At 33.1% G+C, this 23,291-nt stretch overlaps 1 protein-coding gene across 1 annotated transcript in view; it reads left to right on the top strand.

Annotated features, from left to right (window-relative positions):
* smash (smallish) overlaps nucleotides 1-17,855 on the top strand; it is a 62,666-nt gene extending 44,811 nt beyond the window's left edge. Inside the window, 18 exon segments of the mRNA XM_029307840.2 lie at nucleotides 2,575-2,726; nucleotides 3,038-3,226; nucleotides 3,639-3,926; nucleotides 4,481-5,980; nucleotides 6,311-6,376; nucleotides 6,378-7,076; nucleotides 7,078-7,242; nucleotides 11,478-11,798; nucleotides 11,996-12,220; nucleotides 12,437-12,801; nucleotides 12,982-13,357; nucleotides 13,785-13,841; nucleotides 14,325-14,647; nucleotides 14,750-14,990; nucleotides 15,281-15,483; nucleotides 15,874-16,043; nucleotides 16,129-16,293; nucleotides 16,597-17,855. Coding sequence (XP_029163673.2) covers nucleotides 2,676-2,726; nucleotides 3,038-3,226; nucleotides 3,639-3,926; nucleotides 4,481-5,980; nucleotides 6,311-6,376; nucleotides 6,378-7,076; nucleotides 7,078-7,242; nucleotides 11,478-11,798; nucleotides 11,996-12,220; nucleotides 12,437-12,801; nucleotides 12,982-13,357; nucleotides 13,785-13,841; nucleotides 14,325-14,647; nucleotides 14,750-14,990; nucleotides 15,281-15,483; nucleotides 15,874-16,043; nucleotides 16,129-16,293; nucleotides 16,597-16,619 — 5,427 coding nt within the window. The 5' untranslated portion in view covers nucleotides 2,575-2,675 and the 3' untranslated portion in view covers nucleotides 16,620-17,855.
* Nucleotides 17,856-23,291: the final 5,436 nt, after the last annotated feature.

Below are 23,291 nucleotides of genomic sequence, written 5' to 3'. Positions count from 1 at the left end.
TATGATGATCAAAGTGCTCGATGACCGTAAAACACCCTGACATAGTTTAATAAAAGCTGACACTGATCTCGGTAGCATAAAGTAATCTTTTTATGCACCATAAAATGTTACGGTGGCTCGTTGTATTAAAAAAAAAAGTATTCATATAGAAGACGAAGAAACGTCGCGATGCCTCACAAAAAAGTTATTTTACTGCGTCTCGATCAGCCTTGATCTTAATACGAAAATATTTATTCACGTGTTACTTTAATGTTTATCATATCGATGCAGTCGTCTGTAAACATTTGCACCGACACGGATATAAATGATAGACTATCCCGCTATGATTATGCAATACTGATCATCTGTTGCAGGGTCGTTTATAATTTATAAACTAACTGGCGATAAATCCCTAAGAGTAAAAATTACTTTAATAATCAACACGTCGAGATGATAACGCCTAATTAAGAAAGCAGCTTTGCAGCAGAATTTTTACATCAATTTATACTTGATATTAATTATTTTTAGTCATGTTTTTCCGTAAATATTTTCCACGAATGCTGAAATCCAGTTGACTTTTAGGTATAAAAAGAAAAGGGATGATGCAAAAAAAAGGAAAACGTAAAGACGTATAAAAACAACTTGTAAGAGTGTCGTTTTAATAGTGGAGATTATTTTGGCGAATTTATACCATACGATTCGGAAGGCTTTTTAGATGCGCTTGCGCGCACGAAATAGCAGAGATGGTATTTTCAGAACGTATGTGACCGCAGCTGCAATTCCGCAGACATCCATTACAACACCAATATACCAAAATGCCAGCGCCATGCATTGTGTGATATTTCTTGAAATTTAAAGAAGGCGCAATTTAGATGCATTCCGCGATGACTGTTTTAATTAATTAGGTTTTAATTTCAATTATACAGAACGGCTGACACAAGCATTGAGCATGAATTGCACCTATTATATCTCTTTATTTTCTACTTGGATCGAATTAATTGGCTTTACAATATTCCTTAATGACTCTATCTTTATTTTTCACAATATTCAATATATATCGGAAATAATTCCAGCCTTTTCATTTTTAATGTGATTTCTCGAATACACGTATTATAGTCTCATAAAGTTTTTGCTTCCCTAATGATTGAAAAACTCACTGAACACGCGATATCATCATTGCGGTTCATCTATTAGACATTTAACAACACTTTAATTATATATTTTTGCGCCGCGAGCATTAAAAATCACGCAAATCATCCTTAGTATTATAAGTTGCCACAAGAGAAACACGATGAAAAAAAATTACATCCAAGTTCAGCGGACGGAGATAATCGGATCGGACTCTCTCTCTCTCTATGCGCAGTTTAGTACCGCGCGAGGTCTCTTAGATAAACCAAATAAAATCGCTAGTGAAAGACAGAGACTGTTACGTGCGCGAGCCACGCGGACAGAAATATCCAGCCTTGACTTCTTCGCGATCCTCGTGTCGATTTCCTTCTCCGAAGACTACATTCTCGCGTCTCTCGCTCCAGAACTGCTTTGAGAGGCTTGTTTGCTTCGCTTCGAACGATCTGCGGCGAAAGACGCGGAGATAGAAAGAGAGAAAGAGGAGCGACTCATCTCCGCGCGTTTGCATGCATGATCGCAATGTCATTGAAGTGACCGCGCGTGTCATAGGTATCGTAGGAATTCTATCTGACTGACGTGCGATGCAATCGGGCGTATCGAAGGGTACGCGACATGTCTCGCCGTGGCGAATGAACAGCTATTATCAGCGAACATGTGTCTCGCGATCTCTGCTGTATCGTGAACAACGGCAAGGTCATCAAGAAAAATACGATTTCAATCGCTTGAAGAGTCTCCAAAGCGTATCTAAAAATTGAGACTGGAGATGATCCTCTCAAAATGCTTTTACTCTTATTGTCTTAGCAAAACCGTGTATTTTTTTTTTTTTAATATTATATTAACAGAGTTTATATATTTTAGAATTAAACAATCATGTTCTATCCTATGCATAAAATTTATTCTACAAGATATAGAATTTGAAATATCTTGGAGATCTCAAACAATTTTCAGAATTAATTTTTTTATCTTCAAATTTGTTAATTTACTGTCGGAAGGAAATGATATATTTTGGAACAAAAAGTTTTCGGAAATAACACATATGGCGAATGCGACGTGCGAGCATAAACCGAATATAATATTTGTGCGCGAAATAATAAACAGATTCCAGACGAGCATTTGCTATAGATAAAAGTTTAACTTAAAATTTATTTGTAATAAGACAAATAAAATATCTACAGTACTTTGTTAGAACGATTTTATCTTTTAACTTATTATGGCGAGAAAAAAATTTGTAATTTAATTATATCGAATTACTATAGTACAAGAATATTACCATACACTAATGATAAGTTATATTGGCGATTAATTTTTATTTTGATCGAAATTTCAACAATTTAATTACTTTCTTAAATATATTATGGTTAATATATACAATCAAGTGTTGTTACTGGTAATTTTATTATTTAATGGCGTAAATTTCCTAATTGTATTAAATGTTTTCTATTAACCTTTAATACTTGTTTTGGGCAGGAACAAGACATAGGATGGGCCGAATCGTGCAAAGAAGTGTCGTTCAACACTGAAGGGGAGGAGTATCTTAAAAAAGCGAGAGAAGCAGGAGAGCGTGAAGAATGCCTGCTTCATCGCAAGCCGCCGCAACCGAGCGGCGAAACGAAAGGACGGTCAGTATTCGTTATATATTTTAAATGAATTATTATGCAATATACAATCCACGATTCACAAAAATAATTGTAATTCTTTAAAACGAGATAAATTTTCTACAGAATAGAAAAATGAAAAAATTTTTAATTTTCTATAATACACTTTACATCGATCTATTTTTACGGAAAATTATTCTACATTTTAACAAACAAATATTGTTTGCTTTATATATAAGTCTTAAATATTCTGTCTACGATTCTAAGTTTTGTTGTGATATATTAAAATATAAAAAAATGTTTAAAAAATTGTAATCTTCTCCATTCTCTCACAGCTAACGCAAGAACCACCGAAATTGAAAACTACATTGAAAACACCTCCTAAGCAAGCAACGAATCCTTTACAATTCGTCAAGGTTGGACCATGTTCGCTGTATCGAACTGCGCAAGAGCAATTGCAAAAGGTTCAAGAAGTAAAGAAGGTCAAACAGGAAGTCCGTGATGATCCAGAAGATTGGCAATCAGTAAGTCTCCGTACTTGATATCTTTTTAGTAAAAAGAAAGTGATAATCCCCTCGACATAATTTAGTAACTTATATTCACATACGATAGTCTAGAATTATTAATATAATTAACAATTATGATTAGTCAATTATATGAATTAATATTTATTCTGGATTAAAAATATATTTTGTATGTACAAAATTTTTTCCCTTAATTTTGCTCTCTTTTTGTCTATTAATTTTTTAAATTAAAATATAAAATATAAAATAAATTAAATCACTTATTACACTCATATAAAATTTACAAAGACACTAAATCTTTTATTAAAATTAACTAAACGCATACTATTTATTTGAATTTTTTAAAATAAAGAATTAAATTAAATTAGAGATTAATGAAACTTTTTTAACAAAACCAACATTCAATCCGCAGAATTTAGATAACTGGAAAAGTAGCCGAAGGAAGCGGCAGGAACATATAATAGAGCGAGTGGTGGAGGTGAAGAAACTCGAGTTAGAGGAACATGACCGTCAGCGTCGTCGAAACAAAACGTTTTCGGAAATGATGGAAGAACGCGGTAATAGAGGTCGCAAGCTAAGCATCAGTCTGGCTATGTACAACGATGAAGACGCGAACGATCTCAGCGACCTTGGAATCGGTACCAGCAGCGGCAAGAGCTCGATCAGCGGCGATACGCATGACGACACGCACAGTGTTCTGGTAAGTCTATCTATTTAAATACATGCAATGGTTTGCATTCGATTCGCTTTTATCGAAGGACAATTTAATCTATTAACAGAGTGATTCTATGTAGATTTTCAAATTTTATTTATAAATTATTTATGAATTTAAAGGTTTTTTTTCGACAAGTGCAAAGTTCTTCATTGTGCGAAACGTTAATTCTTTTTATCATAAATTTGTTAATTTACGTATAAAAGTATAGGCTTGTGAATTCAAAATTTAATCATCGAAATCTCGCTAACAATGACACATATTAATTTACATTACGTGCACGTGAATGCTGTATGTTCGTTCAGTTGTTTGCATCATATTACATGTTTCTTATAAATACTTATTTAGTTAAATGCTCGCTTGTCGCGCGGGTTGATATTTGTTTTCTCCATTTTATATGTGCGAAAAGTGATAAGAAAAGGCTAGATTAATGGGGAAAAAATTTAAGAATGTTTTATACTGCGAAATATTTTTAAATATTTAAGTTTGGTTACAGCTATCATTTGATCGAGATAATATGACTGTCGTTTATCAAATTTTAGAGTGACCGGGATAGCGAGATCGAGAAGAGCCATTCGGACGTGGATTCATCCACGATACTAACAACGGCGACAACAATCGCGACCACATCAGGAATAGCAACGATCATATCGTCGACAACAGCGGTGACGACAGTGACGGAAGCCATCACGGCGATGCCGACGACGACTACGACAGTGACGTCGGCAACGTCCACTCCGACGAGGAAAGTATTCAGTGATGGTTTTCACGGCAGTCACAATCATAATCAGGAGTATGATTCCGCTACTACCGCGACATTGAGCTCACCCGAACCGGAAGAATATACGTACGAAGGCGCCATTCGCGGTTACGTCTCGAGGGTGGCGCAAAATATACCGAGAAGGTCTTTAACCGGGATCGAGTCCAAGCTAGAGGCGGCCAAGTCGTCGATGAACGGTTCCAAGACGAGCTTGAACGACGACAGCAATAAGTCACCGCTATCGGTGGTAAAAGTGGATATACTCAAAAGACGCGAGGTGTTCGAGAAGGCGTCGCAGAAGAGCAATGACAGTAAAACGAACAACAGGTTATCCGGTGACTTTACTGGCACGAAGTCGATCAAAGAAAGGCTGTCGAGTCTCGAGAGGCAAAAGTACGAGACCGAGAACAGCGACAAAACTACTAACAAGACGCTTAATCGATTGTCCGGCGATATGAGTTCGATTCGGGAGAGGCTCACCCATTTGGAGAAGCAAGCTTCGGAGCGAGAGAACAAGAGTTCCGTTCACCGCAAGCTTAGCACGGAAGATCTGGAGACGGTGAGGCCACTTAGAGAAAGATTATCTACTCTAGAAAAATACAGCAGCAGCGACGAGTCCTCGGTACCGACGAACGAGTCGCGCTCGCGTAACGGCGAGTTAACCACCAGGACGATCAAGGATCGCTTCAGCACATTCAACGACACTGCTAGGAACAAGGACGCGACAGACAAACGTGGACCGGCGCATGTCGGCAAACACCCGCTCTGTTTCCGAGATCAGGAGAACAGAGTTGACACGTCAACGCCTAGCGAGAGAAGTTCGTCGCCGGATTCTGAATACCGTGTACCTCGTGCAGTCTTCCATAGGAGCCTGGATTCCTTGGACGCCGACGCGTCCAGCGGACCTGATACCTTCGAACGTGTGCAGAGCCTCGAAGAGCTCGATTACGGACGGCGATATCCTGCCTCATCATCATCCGCGGAACTTTTGAATGACACGGACCGTGAAGATTCAGGGATCCATACCGCAGATGTGAGCTGTTCGGTCAGCCAGGCGGACGAACCGATCGACGAGGAGATCATGCATCATACTGGTAGTGCAACCGTCGAGCCAAGACGAGAAGTCATTGTCGAGGAGAGGATCAAGCTACTTCCATCATCTACTACTTCCACCATCCAGGAAGACACGTCGTCTAGCATGATGGTTGAAGCATCGAATGATACCACGCCGGCCACTCATTCACAGTTTACCAGTCCCCGGGAGGCAGTAGCGGTGAACAAGGTAAGTTAAATATTATTTTATAGAATTTCAAATATACGAAATAAACTCCGCGAAAGTACTAGCGAAAAACGATCGTTATCTTATAGCAATTTTTTCTTAAACTTTTCAAGTTAACTTGGATCGAATTTCTAACAATTTTTTACATGCTCGAATAAAAGCGCATATATACAATTCCATTACTAACTATAATTTTATCTACATCCCTTAAATATTCACATTTTAAATTCAATCATTGTTTTTACCACTTTTTACGCGCTATCTTTCACATTTTTCTTTTCTGGTTATGGGTTAAACGACTACAAATCAGGTTGTAACTCTCTGATTCTGTAGGGTACTGCTGACAGCTCTGGAAAACTATCGACTAACAAATCACAGCCGCACGTAGAGATCACTACTTAATTCTAATACATCTCGCTCATATACCTCGGTGTCTCGCGCGGCCACTCATCTGAGTTCCACGGTACCACCGCGAGAAAAAACTTCCGAAAGCTTCTCGAAATTGCGGACATTCGGGAAAGACGCGGCCGAGCTCAAGACAGATTCCGAACCGAGTTTGAACGAGTCCATAGTATCGGCTAGTCTGAAACTTTCCATCGAGCAAGCGAGACCGAAATTCGTTGGCCAAATAAAGCGACAGAACCTCGTCAAGGAACACTCCTCCAACACTCTTCCGCCGTCCTCGGATATCATTCTTAGCGCAGAAACTTATCAATTATCCTTCCCCGCTGTCAGAACGACGACGATTCCAGTCGGTCCCTCCCTCGAAGCCAATCCTGCGCTTTCTAAACCCACGTCCTCTCGAACGATATCCAAGATTCCCACCCCGCTTTCTCGCAAAATTGTCAAGTCTTCACCTCCCGACTCTGTCTTGACCTCGTCCGCTTCCAAAGGCTCGTCGCCTTCGAAGTCCAACACGAGTAACAAGTCCACGACGAGTCAGATTTTCAGCCCGATTCGAAGAATATCTGAAACGGCGCTTCCTATTTGCTCGACCGTCGTCGAATCCTCTTCCTCGCCGACGTCCACGCAATCGGACCTAACGGAGCAACTCGTGCTTCCTTCCTCCCCTTCGAGACTCAGCTCAGGAAACGCGCGACGTCCACGAGGAGACGCTACTACCTGCGGACCGACGTCGAACCGTGGTGGAAGTGTGCGAAAAGGTGATGGTACCTCAGGGCAAGACTTCTACGACGCCGTCGGTGACGCCGTTCATCACGGTGAACCGGCCCATAAACGCGGACAAGCAGGGTTCTGTGACCGAGGTTAGAAACGATCAGCAAGCCGGCAACGCCTCGAAAAAGTCTTAAAGTGCGAGGATTCTTTTTTTCGCAATAACGTACTGTCCTCCGCTTTTTCGATCAGCCTCTAGACAAGCCGTGCTAGATCCTGTACATAGATTGCATCTCGGGGAAAAGGGGGCTATGCGGACTCGTAGAGTGCGAGAAACGTCGAGCGTGTGACATGTTGAGAGAATGAGGAGGATGCCAGGAGCAATTCTTACGGTTTAACCGATGAGTCGAACGTTTTAAAAACGTTTACGTTTTTACGAGAGTCATCCGGTCTCGCGAGTTCTGCCGCTAGTTCGTCGAATCCTTCGAGAGGAGGATTATTATAATAATTATTATTATCCAGAAAGGAATTAGCATAACGCACATGGGGGTCATTATCGCGTCTACGTTATTACGCATCGCGCGAGCGCAAAATTAAACTTAAACTATACCGTCAGTTAGTCGTGTAAATAAGCGCGAAGCAGGTGCGAAAGAAGGTATAAGATAATCTCCGGTATTATATAGAGTTAAATCGGGTTATATATACAAAAGCGCTACACATCGTAACGGTTACTCTATATACATTATAACGGCATAATGATTTGCAATAAAGTTTATGTTATGCGGTATGTCTGCGGCGTAACAGCAGGCTGTTTATAAGTGCTGTTGGATATTGCATATGCCGTTTAAAGAAAATATCGACGACCGATTTCGGCAACGTCGATCGCGACTTTAATCGCACTTTAATTGATAACTTTCTCAAATTATGGCACATTAATCGTATAATGTGGGAAAGTTGAATTACGATTTAAAAAAAAAAAATAAACCGCGAGCACTTTTTAAATTAAGATTAAAATCGATTGCTGAAATCGATCGTACGAGAGAATAAGCCATTGTGATAACATTCAATCTTAATTACCGAATGCGATCGATCGTAATAAGAATATATGCAATTAGAATTATCAATTGCGCGAGAAATTATAGAAACGATATCGCGATGCGTTCTCCAAGCAAATGCAAGAAATGTATAAGACTTGCTTCACTTGTAACGGTCTTTTGTAACGTTACTTTAAAAGAATTCGCCGACACTTGACGCGCGATTATGATTAATTGTCATGGATTGTATAGCGGTCGACCGCGAAAGAGAACGAGCAACGATGAAATACATAAGATACAAAACACTAGCCAACGAAATTTGCCGTCTTGTATTTTCTTCTCACACTCATGTGGATTTTATTCAATTAAAAATCTTATTTTGCTTTAGTATAAAAATATTTTTTTTTTCGATATTAATCACTTAAAAATTAATTCCGAATTAATTAATGATGTGCCTACTAATTTCAATTTCCATTTATATTTATATTTCCTAATTTAGAGAATCACGAATTGAATTGTTTAGCGTGAAATTCACTCGGAGATTATTTGTCAATGCAAAAACTTAGCACAGTTTATCTCCAGGTTAATAGGGTACACAAATATGCGCTTTTAATAACAGTCACGTTCAAAGTACGATAGATATGATCATTCCCAACACGCGCGAAGTCATAGGTCAATCGCAATGACATTTAATTATGAATAAAGAGTTCTTGCTGACGTGCCGTGATAAAAGCACCCATGTCAGAGTCAACGATATTTCCATCAACGATTGTTACTCGTTCGTCGGCGCGCGAGCCTCGCGATCGTTTTCTTTCCACGTGTCTCGTCCTCGATACACTGAAGAGGTAAGACGTCATATATTTTTGATTGCATCGAACAAGCAGCGATTTGCCTGAGCTGTGTGTTAGCCCCGAAGAATACCGTGTCGGCGAACGGCTTTCTTTTTTAGTAGAACCCAGAACGAATCGCACAAATTTCACGAGACACGCATGGCTGTACGGTAGCTTTTTCGAATCCAGGGTCTATCTTCGGAGAAATATCTAATTTTCTATTTTATCTACTATTTTAATAATAAACAAAACAAATTTAATATTTATATAATATTTAAAGAATATTTAATATATTATTTATCTATTTTCAAGAAATTGTCTATTACAAAGAAAATTAATTTTGTTTGATAATTTAAAATAAAAATGAAAATAACAAAGTCATAGTGAGATTGAAGAGTGCTCGTTTCGCTTATCTTCATTATCATTTATCGCGAATCCTATAGACACGTGCTTGATTCTTCGTTATAAAGGCGTAAGATAAACCCTGGTCGAATCGCTTCCTTATCAATTTCATTTAAAGTCAAATTATCATATTTGATTGACAAATTACGTATTACGTCACACCCGCACTCCATTGGAAAATTCGAGCCTAGCGATAGCGGGGGCTAAGTATTCTCTCTTATCTCGACCGCCGAAAGACCTTATCGCGTCATGTGCTCGCAACGCCTTTAATCAGTCCGACAACACCTGAGATCACGGTGATCTAGTGGCTGTACGATTTTCGAGGCGTGTGCTGCACGATATTTCGCTTGCAACTTGAGAAAGTGAACGTAGTTTTCTCTTTCCCCCGCGTGTATTCTCGTCCCTGCATGCAATTTGCGAGTATGACTCGTGAGGTAAAGGGTACTACTTAACCGGGTGTATATTGGTGAAGTGCGATTTTTAATTTGTAGTATATTTGAAGTGTACGTGAGTTCGCGTGATCGTTGCTTTGATCGATATACTTGTAGTCTTTTCTTGACGGGCTAACAATAAGAACGCTTACGTGTATCTGCTTTTAGAAAAAAAATTCAGAGTAAGCTATTAGCTTAGTGATATGTTATCTTTATATAGAACAGCAATTTTTTCTTAAGAAAAGATCTTGAGAAATAGAGTGGAAATGAGGCAAGAGATGTAGAAAATTGAAAAAAATTTTTTTAATGTACAAGCTTATAAAATATATCAATTTTAAACTAGTAAATTAATATTTAATGCATTTTAACAACTGATTAAATAATTCCATTATTTATTTATAATATTTATTTCTATCTTCGAGGCTTTATTGGCAAAAATTCATTCTTTCTTTCAGTTGCTTATAACTTTTGAATTTTATTGCTGCTTCTTTTATTATAAAAAAAAATTACAATGCATGCAAGTTTTGAGAATTGACAAATTTTTATCCAACAATATCTTATCCAATCACTCATTAATTACCGTCCACGTATTCAGTATATTAATTTGTAGAATTTATATTAACATATTCTGTAAATTATTTATCAACGCCCAATGTCATCCACATATTTTGCAACGTATCGTATTTATTAGTTAATGAATAATGTGCAGTAATATTTTTTTCGATAATTGCTTTAAAAATCTGTTATAAAAGAATTGCATTATGTACTGCTTCTATACGTAGCAAATATAGAGATCGTGAATTCATTGTTATTCGGATCATTATTCAAAATCAGTGTATCTCAAGTCCACATTTAACCACGTTTAATATTGCTCGTATATCTCCTTTGTAAAGGCGTGTCAAATCGCTAGAGAAAAGCACACATAATTGCAGGGATCCGCGAGATCCATTGGACGTGTAACATTACGCAATGCGCATCGACCTGGTAAAATGCACCCGCATATTCCCACGACAAGAATTGCACATCCAGTGTGCGCGAAACCTTTTTCCCAACATTTTTCGTGCAATTTCTACTTCTGAGAAGAGACGTTTGGGACAATACTTTCGTGACGTTCAAGTAGACGCATTATATTATGTCACTTAATGACAATTACTTCATTAAATTCGCGAATTATGAATGTATAATCCTCAAGAATTTTAGAAGAAACTTTTTTTAAATATTATAATATTTATAGTTTTTTTAATCACTACTTTGATACAATATTATGAAACATATTTTGACATTTCTTAGATATTTAGATTAATTAGGATGATTGCGAAACTAAAATGCAATATTTTTCAATGACATAATTTAATATCGCCATTCGAATATCACGTTTATTTCCGTGTCATGATTGATGATTCTAATTTAGTGTAAAATATATTCCTGAAACATTAATCAGAGATAGTGTCAAGAAATATGTTCTCAAGCGCTCTAAAGCGCAGTCAGAATACTGTGATGGATGAGATCTGTCTTTCAATCGAAATTTATTCGCGTACAATTTTCGTGGATTTTTTTAGAAACACTGTTCCGAATGATCCGTCGATTTACATATTAGAATGTAACGTTGCAAAATTCGTGTGGCACACGGTGCGAGACCGACTCGCATTTTACGTACAATTCTCGGCTACATTACGTTTCCTCTCCTCAGGAACGGATCGTTCTCGAGAAAACGGACCAAGAGGAGGCAGCTACCGTTGCGAATCCCCCGGTAGCTTCAGTAGTCAAACACGAGCAGCACGAAACGACGGAGATTACGACGAGTGTCGAAATGCCTGTCACCACCGACTCTATCGTCACTACGAAAAAATGTGTCGATACTGATATGCACGATATATCTGCTACTACAATTGTCACGCCGACAGCCGATCATCCGTTGGAGCGACCAGCGAATCTGGGTTTAGTCAAACAAGAAGCTAATTTGATCGACGCGTTGAGTACCCCGAACCCAGCTTCACCGATTTCCAAACAAGTTAGTAGATCGTCACTCAAGTTTTTTTAATTTTATTTTTTTTTTTTTTTCAATAAAAGGAGAAAGTGATAAAGTAAAATTATATTAATTTCAATCTTGTTTGTATACGATAACATATAAGATTTTATAAGATATAGAGTGATATTCATAATATAAACATTTTAGTTTATGTATTAATTAATCTGGTATATTTACAGATAGTGCTACTTACTCTATCTAATGACGAGGAGATAATTGATCAACCTTTTCTTCTGAGTCCACCAACGAGTGTGGAGCCACCAAAAGAAAAACCACCGCCACCTCCGGTAGAGGCTAGCGATGATGAGAATCCTCCTCCAGAGCCGCTCAAAAGATTAAACTCTACTCGCAGAATAAAGAAAGAGTTGCGTACAAGACGATCGGATTTTCTCGGTATTGAAGGGGTAAGTGCGAAAATAAAAATCTGCTAGTCTATCTTGAAAAAATCTTGATTTAAAAAGAAATCAATATAATGTATCTAACAAACTACAGATCAAAATTTTTAATATATATCTCTTTCCTTTTTTCATCTTTATGTTTTCAGTTTGTAATTTTTATGAATCTTATGTCTTTTTATAAAAGAAATATTTGAAGATATACATTGTACGTTTTGTTAATAGCAGGTCAACGACGATGATCTCGAGTCTGAGTTAACGTTGACGAAACCACCTGACATGGCAGCGATTCTCGCTGAAGAGAGACGCATCGAACAACTTCATCGTCGCTCCTACGATACTGACAGTAACTATGAACAAGATTCGAGTCACGAGAGAGATTCTGGAGTCGAACTGGGCCACGTCGAGGATTGGGCGAAGCAGCCCGTCAGCCCCGACATGTCACAGCACAGCAGACAGAGCAGCGAGCCTTTCGGCGCCAGTGTGACCTCCTCCGAAGAGGATGAGATCACGAAAAAAGAGCGAGAGATCATGGAGGTTCTCGAGAAAGAGGAACAGTGGCGATACGGCGATAATCGCGAGTATAATAGGTACAAATAATTCATCGAAATTTTTCCCCTATTAATTATTTCAAGTATGAGAGTCCAAAAAGTGTCAATCAAAAAGATATTGAATTTTGTTCAATATTTTCAAATATTTTCTGGTCTTCTTTATTTTTTGTTAAAAAAATATTGCGAATTGAGTCTAAATATGTCGTTACATCATTACAGTGACTTAGGGGAAAGGCTGGCTCACAAGTTGCGTGAACTCGAGGAAGAAAAGATGCAGCTGGAGAGAGAGGCGATACTGCGCTGCAACGAGGACGCGTTTCGCAAGAAGGACGACAACGCACGCAAGCAGGAAGATACTTCCTCGCATGAGCAACACGATGAGACAGCGAAACAGCGGGAGACCCAGGCGCGAACGGAGGAGAAGGAGGAAGTAAAGTACGTTGGGGACAAGCGAAAGGACGGAGAGCTTAAGATGCAGTCGGAACAGTTGAGAATGCAGAACGAGATCGAAGAGAAAGAACGAAGAGTCGCCGATGCGTGTCGCAAGGAGGAATTGCGCATCCGAACGATGGAAAGTCAAATTCGCGAACAAGAGGTAAGGCCAATTATTCGGCTTTTTCTTTTCGTCGGGATAACGCTAGCGAGGAAATAAAAAGCCAATGTTAAAAAGTAGATAGCGAATTTAGAACGAGGTCTCTACTATCTTCCGAATATGTTCTTTCCTGTGACATTTTTCTGTCAATTTTTTCGTTTGCAAGAAACTTGAAAACTATGCACATATTTCCTTTAGTATGAGGCACGCATTTTTAACCGATAGCTTGAAAATGTTATTATCACATATCCTTCGAACAATGTTATCTTCAATTCGATACTTTTTTATTTGTAAAATCTTTAATTTAAAAAATCACATTCCTTTTTGCAACATTGCCCGAAGGATTCGATTGTTGAATAGTAGACGGTGCAAATTAAATATATAGCGTAGTGTAAATATTGATAGAGGGATTATTGCTAATTATTCGCAGAACAAAGCATTGGTCGGTGCTGGGTTGTGCAACAACGAAGATGAATTCCCTTCCGGGGTAAGGCAATAATTGTAATTTTTTAATCGCTTGTTTGCACTGAACTTTTACTTAAATATTATTCATTTTATATTCATTAAAAATTCTATTTATCTCTCATTACTATCACTATTTTAAATATCTTTCGGGCATCTTGACTAATCTGAGGCTAGCTTAATTTGATCTTCTCATTTGCATTACAATATGTTATACAAATAGATTAATCATTATATGTCAAGATAATTTTTATTAAAAACTATTTTGTTTTATTATTATATTTATTGAGTTATACATATATGCATATATTCAATAACTTAAAATCGAAAGTGACAAGTCAGAATTTTAAAAATATTTCTATATATTTAAATTTTTATTATTTGTAATAATTGCTTCAATTAAAAAAGGACTAGAAACAAACACAGTTCAAAATATTTATGCCTAATAATATGTTAGATAAATAGAGATGTGTGGCAAATATAATAGAAAAATATTGTATTTCTTTAGGAAGTGCTACGAGTAGAAAGGGAGCTTTTGCAATTGGAGCAAGAAGAATTAAAGAGACAGCGCAATAATTTGGCTTATCGTGAGCAAAAACAACTTAGATTGGCGGAACAGTTACAGGAGCAGTGGCAATCCTTGCAAGACGTTGCACAAAATTCTGTTAAGAATACACAACAATACAAGTATCACACGCCTACCGTGAATTACAGATCTTCGATGCCAAATTTACAGTCATTTCAAGAGCCAAGAAGAAGACCACCGCCACCACCGATTCCATTTACTAAACCACGTATATTAGATCAAAGACAAAGAGACGTTACTATCAGGTCAATACAAATATTATACAGATACTTTTGCGTTACTCTAAGATTCCCCACATGAAGTAAGATAATCGAAATTGATTTTTTCATTTAATCGCAAATTTACAGAAACAGCCGTATACCGTCTGCGGACTCGATCCCCCAACAAGTAGATGCATCGATTCGAGAGAACGCATCGGCGACGACACTTGCGAGTCACGCTGGTCAGCAAATGTCCAGGCAAACCTTACAGGCGTTAAGCGCAGTACCGCGATCACGAATTGTCCAAGGTGATCAATGGGTTCAACGGAGAAAAAGTGACGTACCGAGAGGCGCTCACGATGTAAACTACCAACATTGGCTCATTCAAGTGCGTATTAAAATTATCTTAATTAAACTAGCAAATAGACAAACATTAATTCTTTTATATAACTCCGTATTTCACTTTCCAATAATTTTCAGATAATTGATTAATTATTCGTTTTGTTTTTTGAAGACTCATTTCTTTAAATTTCAATTTTTAAACACGATTAGCTAATTTTTTTATATTAAATTTCTGATAAAATTAAATGCATATAGAGTATAGCGTATAAAATGAGATGCAAATGTGTATAAATGATTAATTATTTACTATTTCTAACTGTACACTTCCTCTGACAGGAGGCAGAACAAAGGAGGATTAATGAGAGAAATCAACGATCGCCAGCGCGGAAATCTCAACCGCATATAACTGGCACCTCCGTACCATATAATAATGCTCCAGCTCGAACAGATAGCAAACCGCTACCCGATTCTATCATACAAACTCTAACGCAAAGAGTACAAAATAAAACACAAGAGAAACCTCTTTTAACAAGAAGAAGGTAAACATTTTACTATTCTTTAATAAAATACTATTTTTTATTATTAAAATGTGTAGTATTTTTTCATTAAAAATTATAATTCTTTATTATTTATTACTCTTTTTTTTTATTAAATATATATTTACTAAATATTAATTATTTATTATTAAATAAATTATTCAATTACTTAATAATTAAATAATTGTATTATATAAATAAATATTTATTAAATATAAATTATATTTATTATATATAAATTAAATATATATTATTATAATTCTTTATTTTATTAAAATAATATTTTTTTAATAATAAAGAATAAGATTCTAATTTATGATTTATGACATATTTTCTTTTCAAAATCTTAGCTATTTCTTGTGTTTTTATGAGAGTTTTTCTTTATCTTTTCAGATCAGAGCAAGTTCAAGAACACTTAAACACTGTGCAACATCAACCACCACAATACGCATTACAATCTCAAAAAACACAACATACTCCAATCACGAGTAACAATGGAAATCAAGAAAAAATGCTAAGTGTGAGTGGAAAGAAAAAATGTTCTCACTGCGGAGAGGAATTAGGTAATCAAATTGGAAACTTTTCGAACGTTCTTTCACCTTTATATGTATATACATTTGTTAAAATGATATTCTTAATGATACCTAGGTCGTGGTGCTGCAATGATAATCGAAAGTCTACGATTGTTTTATCATATGGAGTGCTTCAAATGTTGCGTATGTCACGTACGTCTCGGCGATGGATTAATGGGTACAGATGTGCGTGTCCGAAATCACAAGCTCCACTGCCATAATTGCTACTCCAGTGACGATGGTACATATATTTAACTCTCTTTAAATATTGTATTACGTATAATATACGTAATATTGATTGAGCGTCTATTGATTTCGAGAACGGTATGATAAAATGCATTTTTTTACTTGAAAAAAATAATTAAAGAACGTCTTACAAAATTATATTTTTAATAATTTCAAATGTATACTTATCAATATAAAAGTTTTATGTAGTTATAAAAACGTAAAAGCCAATTAATTATTAACGTGATTGTGAAAGTGTAAATATGCATCTCGGAAAGATATGTTCACTTTACAATTTATATTGCTATTAAATTTTCAGGTGTCAAGTTCAGTTGTGTGTAGAAGCCTGGTGGTTAACGAAAAAATGCCGATTATTCGATTGTAATGCTTTTCAGTTAAATCGTATGATTTTTGAAACCTCAACCCAGTTCAAGTTACCCTTGCTTAAAAATATCATTGGAAACAAACGACATGCATATAAATAAATGTGCATAAATGTAATGTTGACAACTGAGATAAAAGAATGATACCATTGTGTCCGCCGATTAGATATGTATACATTTATATATATATATATATATATATATATAATCTAATGTGTTTTTATTTCAAAATATTGAGTTATACTATCTATGCAACTGTTTCTATCAACTAACATAAATCATACGTGAAGGATGTATATAAGATGTATTTATGTAATTAGTATAAAAGTAAGAAATAGTTATTAAGGTTCAGTGTAATTGGCGTTGATTTAGCAACGCTGTATATTTTTGTAATATATAATTCTCGTATTGTTTATTTATACCAGATAATTTACACCGTATATTCGAATAACAGAATGCGTGAGTGTTTTCTTAATTGGAAGTGAAATAATACGAAATCGAGCTTCTGCTGATAATCAAATCTAATTGATTCTATGGATTCAACAATTAATCATTACAAACAGTGGCATGCGGATCTATTTATTATTACATTAACATCACAATTCAAGCTTAAAATATTCTGATAGTCAAAAATAATATTAATTTTTCTGTGTGTCTACTTATACTTTTTTAAACATGGTTTTTCTTCTATAAATCTCTTATACTATATAATATTGTTAAAATATTGAATATTATATATATATAATTTATAAAACTAAACTTTTTTATAAGAAGCTTCCCGCAAAAATATCAACTTGAGGGTATCAATTGTGTAACTTTTTCTAAAGTGAAAACGTGAAAAATGAAAAATTTCCACCAATCACACAATGATTTTAAAATGAAATCGATGTGTAATTGGAAGAAATTTTTCACTTTTTACGTTTTTATTATAAAAAGTTACACAATCGATACCCAGGTCAATCGTGAAAAATCTGCCACTGTTCACAAATCAAAGCACGATTCGTATAAATACTTTCGTATGAGACAATCTACTCTCGATGTGATGGCGCGTTTAAGCAACACAACTTAATCGTTTCCTGCAAGCGTACCCATAATCGTGCCGAAGACGTGTTGCATTGTGAAATATTGTAACATATTCAAGTATTAACGCAATTTTATATTATTGAACAAAATAAATGAAGCACAGATAAAATTATATATTTTCTCTTTTTTCGGAGATTTTCACAAAATTATGACCCAAAATTTTAAACAAAAATTCATGAGACTCACCGACACGATGCGGAACAGCGGAGTTGTAAACTGTAAAATATATAAATACAATTATAATAAATTTAACAAATTTTAACAATTATAAATTATAAATACAATTAATATTTTGAAAAATAAAATTATTATTTGCATTAAATGCAATATATAGTAATAATAAATAATAAATAAATTTCTCACCATGTAGTTGATCGGATCAATATGCCCGATGCCACCCCGTGCCTCCTCCTCCTCTCGTAGAAGCTTCGAAACACTTGCACTCGCGTCACTTTTTTTTCGTTCGCGACGCTCGGGTTTTAATGATCATGTTTTCGACGCGTTTTCGGTAAAACGCGAGAATCGCGAGAGCTTATTCGCGCGCGAACAAAACCGATGCTCCGTTTTCGCGTCGCCGCTTCAAGGTCACTCATCGGCGAGGACCCCATCGAACGACGACGGTGACTTCCCCGCGACGCACTCAGAAGTCGCCGATATTTCGAAATTGGGCACTACGTTTTTTATACTTCACCGAATATTCAACGACGAAGAAATCGCGGAGATTTCGAGGGTGGCGTACGACATTGATAATTGATTATTACATATATCAATATGGCGACGGGACCATTATCGAAATCGATCTACGATGATCTACGATTTTAATTGCGACAATTACGAACTTCATTCGCCGCGAAATGATATTTCGACACGATGACCCGAAAGTTTGACCGGAAACGCGTAATCGCCCGTTCAGAATGCGATCGACGACGCCGAAAAACTGGAAAATTTTCGCATCAAAAGGCGCCCGATAATCGTCGCGATGCACCCTCGTAAACTTGCGCGCGCGAACTTTTGGCGGGTTCGAGCTGTGACGTCACGCCGAGAATGTGAAGGAAGCGAAGATTTGCGGCTGACGAAGTCAATCTTGCGCGCGAGGTTCGCGATTATGAAGTCGATACGTGCGGCGCGATTAGATTTACACGATAATTAACGATTTAGCATTACTACTTACAATTAAGGGTCGACAGGTCGGTCAGCCAAACTCTGAATTGATGTTGGAGACCTCGCGCGGTGACAACGCGAAACTCCGATTTCAGTGTTGCCAACGCCGAGAAACCAATTCTCAGGTTTTATGTAGTGGTGCATGTCTGTACACGTACATACACCATTGCATTGCTCACGCGAACGCACCGTAGAGAGACAAGGACCGATAATCACGTGTTCTCCTTGTTCCTCTACCGTGCCGGTATACGCGAGATGCCGCCTGAAAATGGCCTTCCGTAGCAGAAGGCAGTAGCGTAGCAAGGCTAATAAGTACCTACTTTTTGTAAATTTTATATATGCTTATGCACATATGTGCGTATATATATATATATATATATATATATATATATATATATATATATATATATACACATATATATGTATATATATTATATAAGGAATATGTTGATTATTCTTGATTTCTTTTTGATTATTGATGCTATTGTATAATTTGCTCCAAATACTTATAACGTGAAAGAACGTTGAGTAATGTATAATCAATGCAAGGATGTTCAGTATATATCATCCAGTAAATTAGAGTTCAAATATATCAATATTAATTTTTTTATAATATATATATATATATATATATATATATATATATATAATATATATATATATATTGGAATATAGAAAATTGATAAAAGATATATTTCGGCGATTTAAAAATTTTTTAATATATTGAAAATATTTTTACTACATACACTATATATAAGTGTAAAATAATTCAGAAAATAAATTTAATAAAAATCTACATACCAGCTGTGTGCATGTGTGCAATTGATTTATTACTTGAAATTTATTTACGAAATTATTTTGCATTTATATATTTATAGTGTGTGTAGTTGTAAAATAATTAAAATATTTTCAATATCAAATTTTTAAGTTTATCGCCTATATAAAAAATATATTTCTATGATTTTCTATATTTCAATATATTATAAAAAAATTGATATTAATATATTTGAACTCAAGTTTTTTACGTGATTAAATATTCTTGCATTGAGCCATCATACGTTACTCGTAAGTTTTCTCACGTCATAAGTACTTATGTAGCAGAGAGAAAGAAATGAGAGTTATACGCAATGTAACATCAATAATCGGAAAAAATCAAGATAACGGTTGTCATATCTGTGTATATATATATATATATATATATATATATATATATATATATATAAACTTATATATTATATATATATATATAATATTTCATTTATTTATAAAATACATTTTCAATTCATATTAAACCTGAGTGATATTTTCTATATGCTTATGCTATCCTCCGATCTATCCCTAACAAATTAAGAGGTGTAATTGCATTATTATCATCAATTATTATCTTATACTTTTTACCTCTAATTTCTATAAAATTTAATTCATTATCATTTTATCCTTTAAATCAATATTTATTTTGAATTTTCATTAATATTTTTATTCTATTAACATGAGCAGGAGCTCAACCTATTGAAATACCTTTTATCATTATTAGACAAATTTTATCATTATGTTACTTTCTTTATTTTATCTTATTACCTTTCCTAATAAAAATTTGAGATTTAATTATTTTTAAATAAATATTAAAAAATTTATCATTATAAATAAATTTAAAATATTAAAAATAATTATATTTAATACTTAAATTTTTTATAAATTACTATTAAATTAAGGTAATGATCTTGAATTTAAGTTTATGTTTTGAAAACATATTAAAGAAATTTTAATTTTTTATTAACTTTTAAACATTTAATTTTTTTTACTAAATTATTATTTATAATATAAATTTAAATCCAAAAATTAATAAAATATAAACTAAAATTATTGGTAAAATAATTTTCCAACATAAATATATTAATTCATCATATCGTATTCGAGGAAGTATTCCATGTATAAAAATTACTATTCTACATAAAATATTAATTAAAATAAAAGTTAAAATTATTGAATATTTTAATAAATTTCTAAATATATAAATTCTAATTAATCTAAAAAAAATAATTATTCGATATTCAGATAAAAAAATTAATGTAAACCCACCCCTAAAATATTCAATATTAAACCCTGAAACTAATTCTGACTCACCTTCGATAAAATCTATAGGACTTCGATTTAATTCAGCTAAAATCCTAATAAAAAATATAATAAACAAAGGATATAAAACTACTATATATCATAAATAAAATTGATAATTAATAAAATCAAAAAAAGAATATCTCTCTCTTATTAATATAATAACTAAAACAATTAAAATAAATCTTACTTTAAATGATAATATTTGTGAAACTGATCGTATTGCCCCTATTTTTGAATAAATCGAATTAGCTGATCATCCCATAATAATTATAACATACCCTCTAATAGTTATAAAACAATTATTAATAAAATAGAATAATTTAAAAAATAAATATTAGTAATGTAAGGAAATACTAATCATATTATTATTAAAACAAATCTAATTATAGGACATAAAAAAATTATAATTAGATTTATATACATAAAATAATTCTTTATTAAGTAATTTAATAACATCACTAAAAGATTGAAATAATCTTATAAATCCCACCTTATTAGGTTCTTTACGAATTTGTACATATCTTAAAATTTTTCGTTCCAATAAAGTTAAAAAAGCTACCCCAACTAATATAATTAATAACAAAATTAACAATCTTAATATATTTAACGCACTATAAAAATATAATCTTAAATTTTGACAAATTATTACTTGTATAATTTTTTTCTATTATACATCATTTAAATTCTAAATTTAATACACTTAAATTCTGCCAAAGTAATTTTATTTATTTACATATATTTAATCAATTAAATTTATTCATTAAAAAAAATATAATTTGAAAAAAAGTCCTTTCGTACAAAATTTTCTTAATTTTATTATAGATAGAAACCGATCTGGCTTACACCGATCTGAACTCAAATCATGTAAAATTTTATTAGTCGAACAGACTAAAATATTAAACTTCTTCATTTAATTTTTATTTTAATTCAACATCAAGGTCGCAATCATTTTTATTAATATAATCTTTCTAAAAATATTACGCTGTTATCCCTAAGGTAATTAATTTTTATAATAATTATTATAAAAAAAAAAATTTTCTTAATTTAATAATCAATCCTTTATAAAAATTTCATTAATTAATGTTAAAATTATCTTTAAATTAAAGTTTATTTTATTTAATTATCCTCCCAATAAAATATAATCATTAAAATAAAATTTATTTCCTTAAATAAATTTAAAAATTATATTAAATTCAATAGGGTTTTCTCATCCCATAATTTCTTTTAAGAATTTTAACTTAAAATTTAAATTTTAAATCTACAAATTGAAACAGCTTTAATTTCATCAATTCCTTCATTCCAGTTTTCATTTAAAAAACATGCTACCTTTGCACAGTCAATATACTGCGGCTATTTAAAAATCACTGAGCAGAAATAATTTTAAATTATCAAAAAACCATGTTTTTGTTAAACAAGTAAATTAAAATTTTAATTTAATAAAATAAATTTGCCTAATTCTTTAATTAAATATACATATATATTTTAAATTTAAAAATTTCTATATAATTAATATAAATATACTTATACTATTATTATTTATTAAAATACTTAATTTATTTAAAATATTTTTTTATTTAATTAAATCAAATTTTCAAATTATTATTATATTTAAATTAGAATAATCCATTCCATAATAAATTATTAAATTTTTATAAAAAATTTTTAAAAATAAAAAATATTTTTCTATTTAAATCATTTATATTCATAAAATATTTTAATTATAATTTATAGTTAATTCCATAAATTTACTAATTAAATTTTATTATTAATTTAATTAATTGTAAATGATTTATATATAAATTAAATTTATATAAAAAAAACTAGATATCATAAAAGTGGATTAAAATATCTTTTTCAAATAAATATTTAAAATAATTTTTATACATTAACTTTAATATTTTATTTAACTCATTTTATTCCGAGAAATTTAAATTATTCCAATAAACAACAAAATTTAATAATCCCTGATACAAAAGGTACAATTAATAAAATTTATTTTTATTTAATTAATTAATTTATTTTAAATTTTCATTTACATTACTTATATCTATAATATTTATTTAATTTTTTTTAATACTTCAACAATTCAAAAACTAACTCTATTTAATTTTTTATTATAATTTTATTTAATTAAAATAATCACACACACAAATCATATTAAATTTTTCATAAATATTTAAATTTAATTTTTTTTAAATTTTAATAAATTATATTAAATCATTAATCTTTTCAATGTAAATAAAATATTTTTAAATAAACTAAAATTTTTTTT

Source organism: Nylanderia fulva, unplaced genomic scaffold (genome assembly GCF_048542155.1).
Source record: "Nylanderia fulva isolate GAGA-0341 unplaced genomic scaffold, ASM4854215v1 Scaffold8, whole genome shotgun sequence".
Lineage (NCBI taxonomy): Eukaryota > Metazoa > Arthropoda > Insecta > Hymenoptera > Formicidae > Nylanderia > Nylanderia fulva.
The sequence above is the reverse complement of the archived record's forward strand: the minus strand, read 5'-3'. Positions and strand labels throughout refer to the sequence as shown.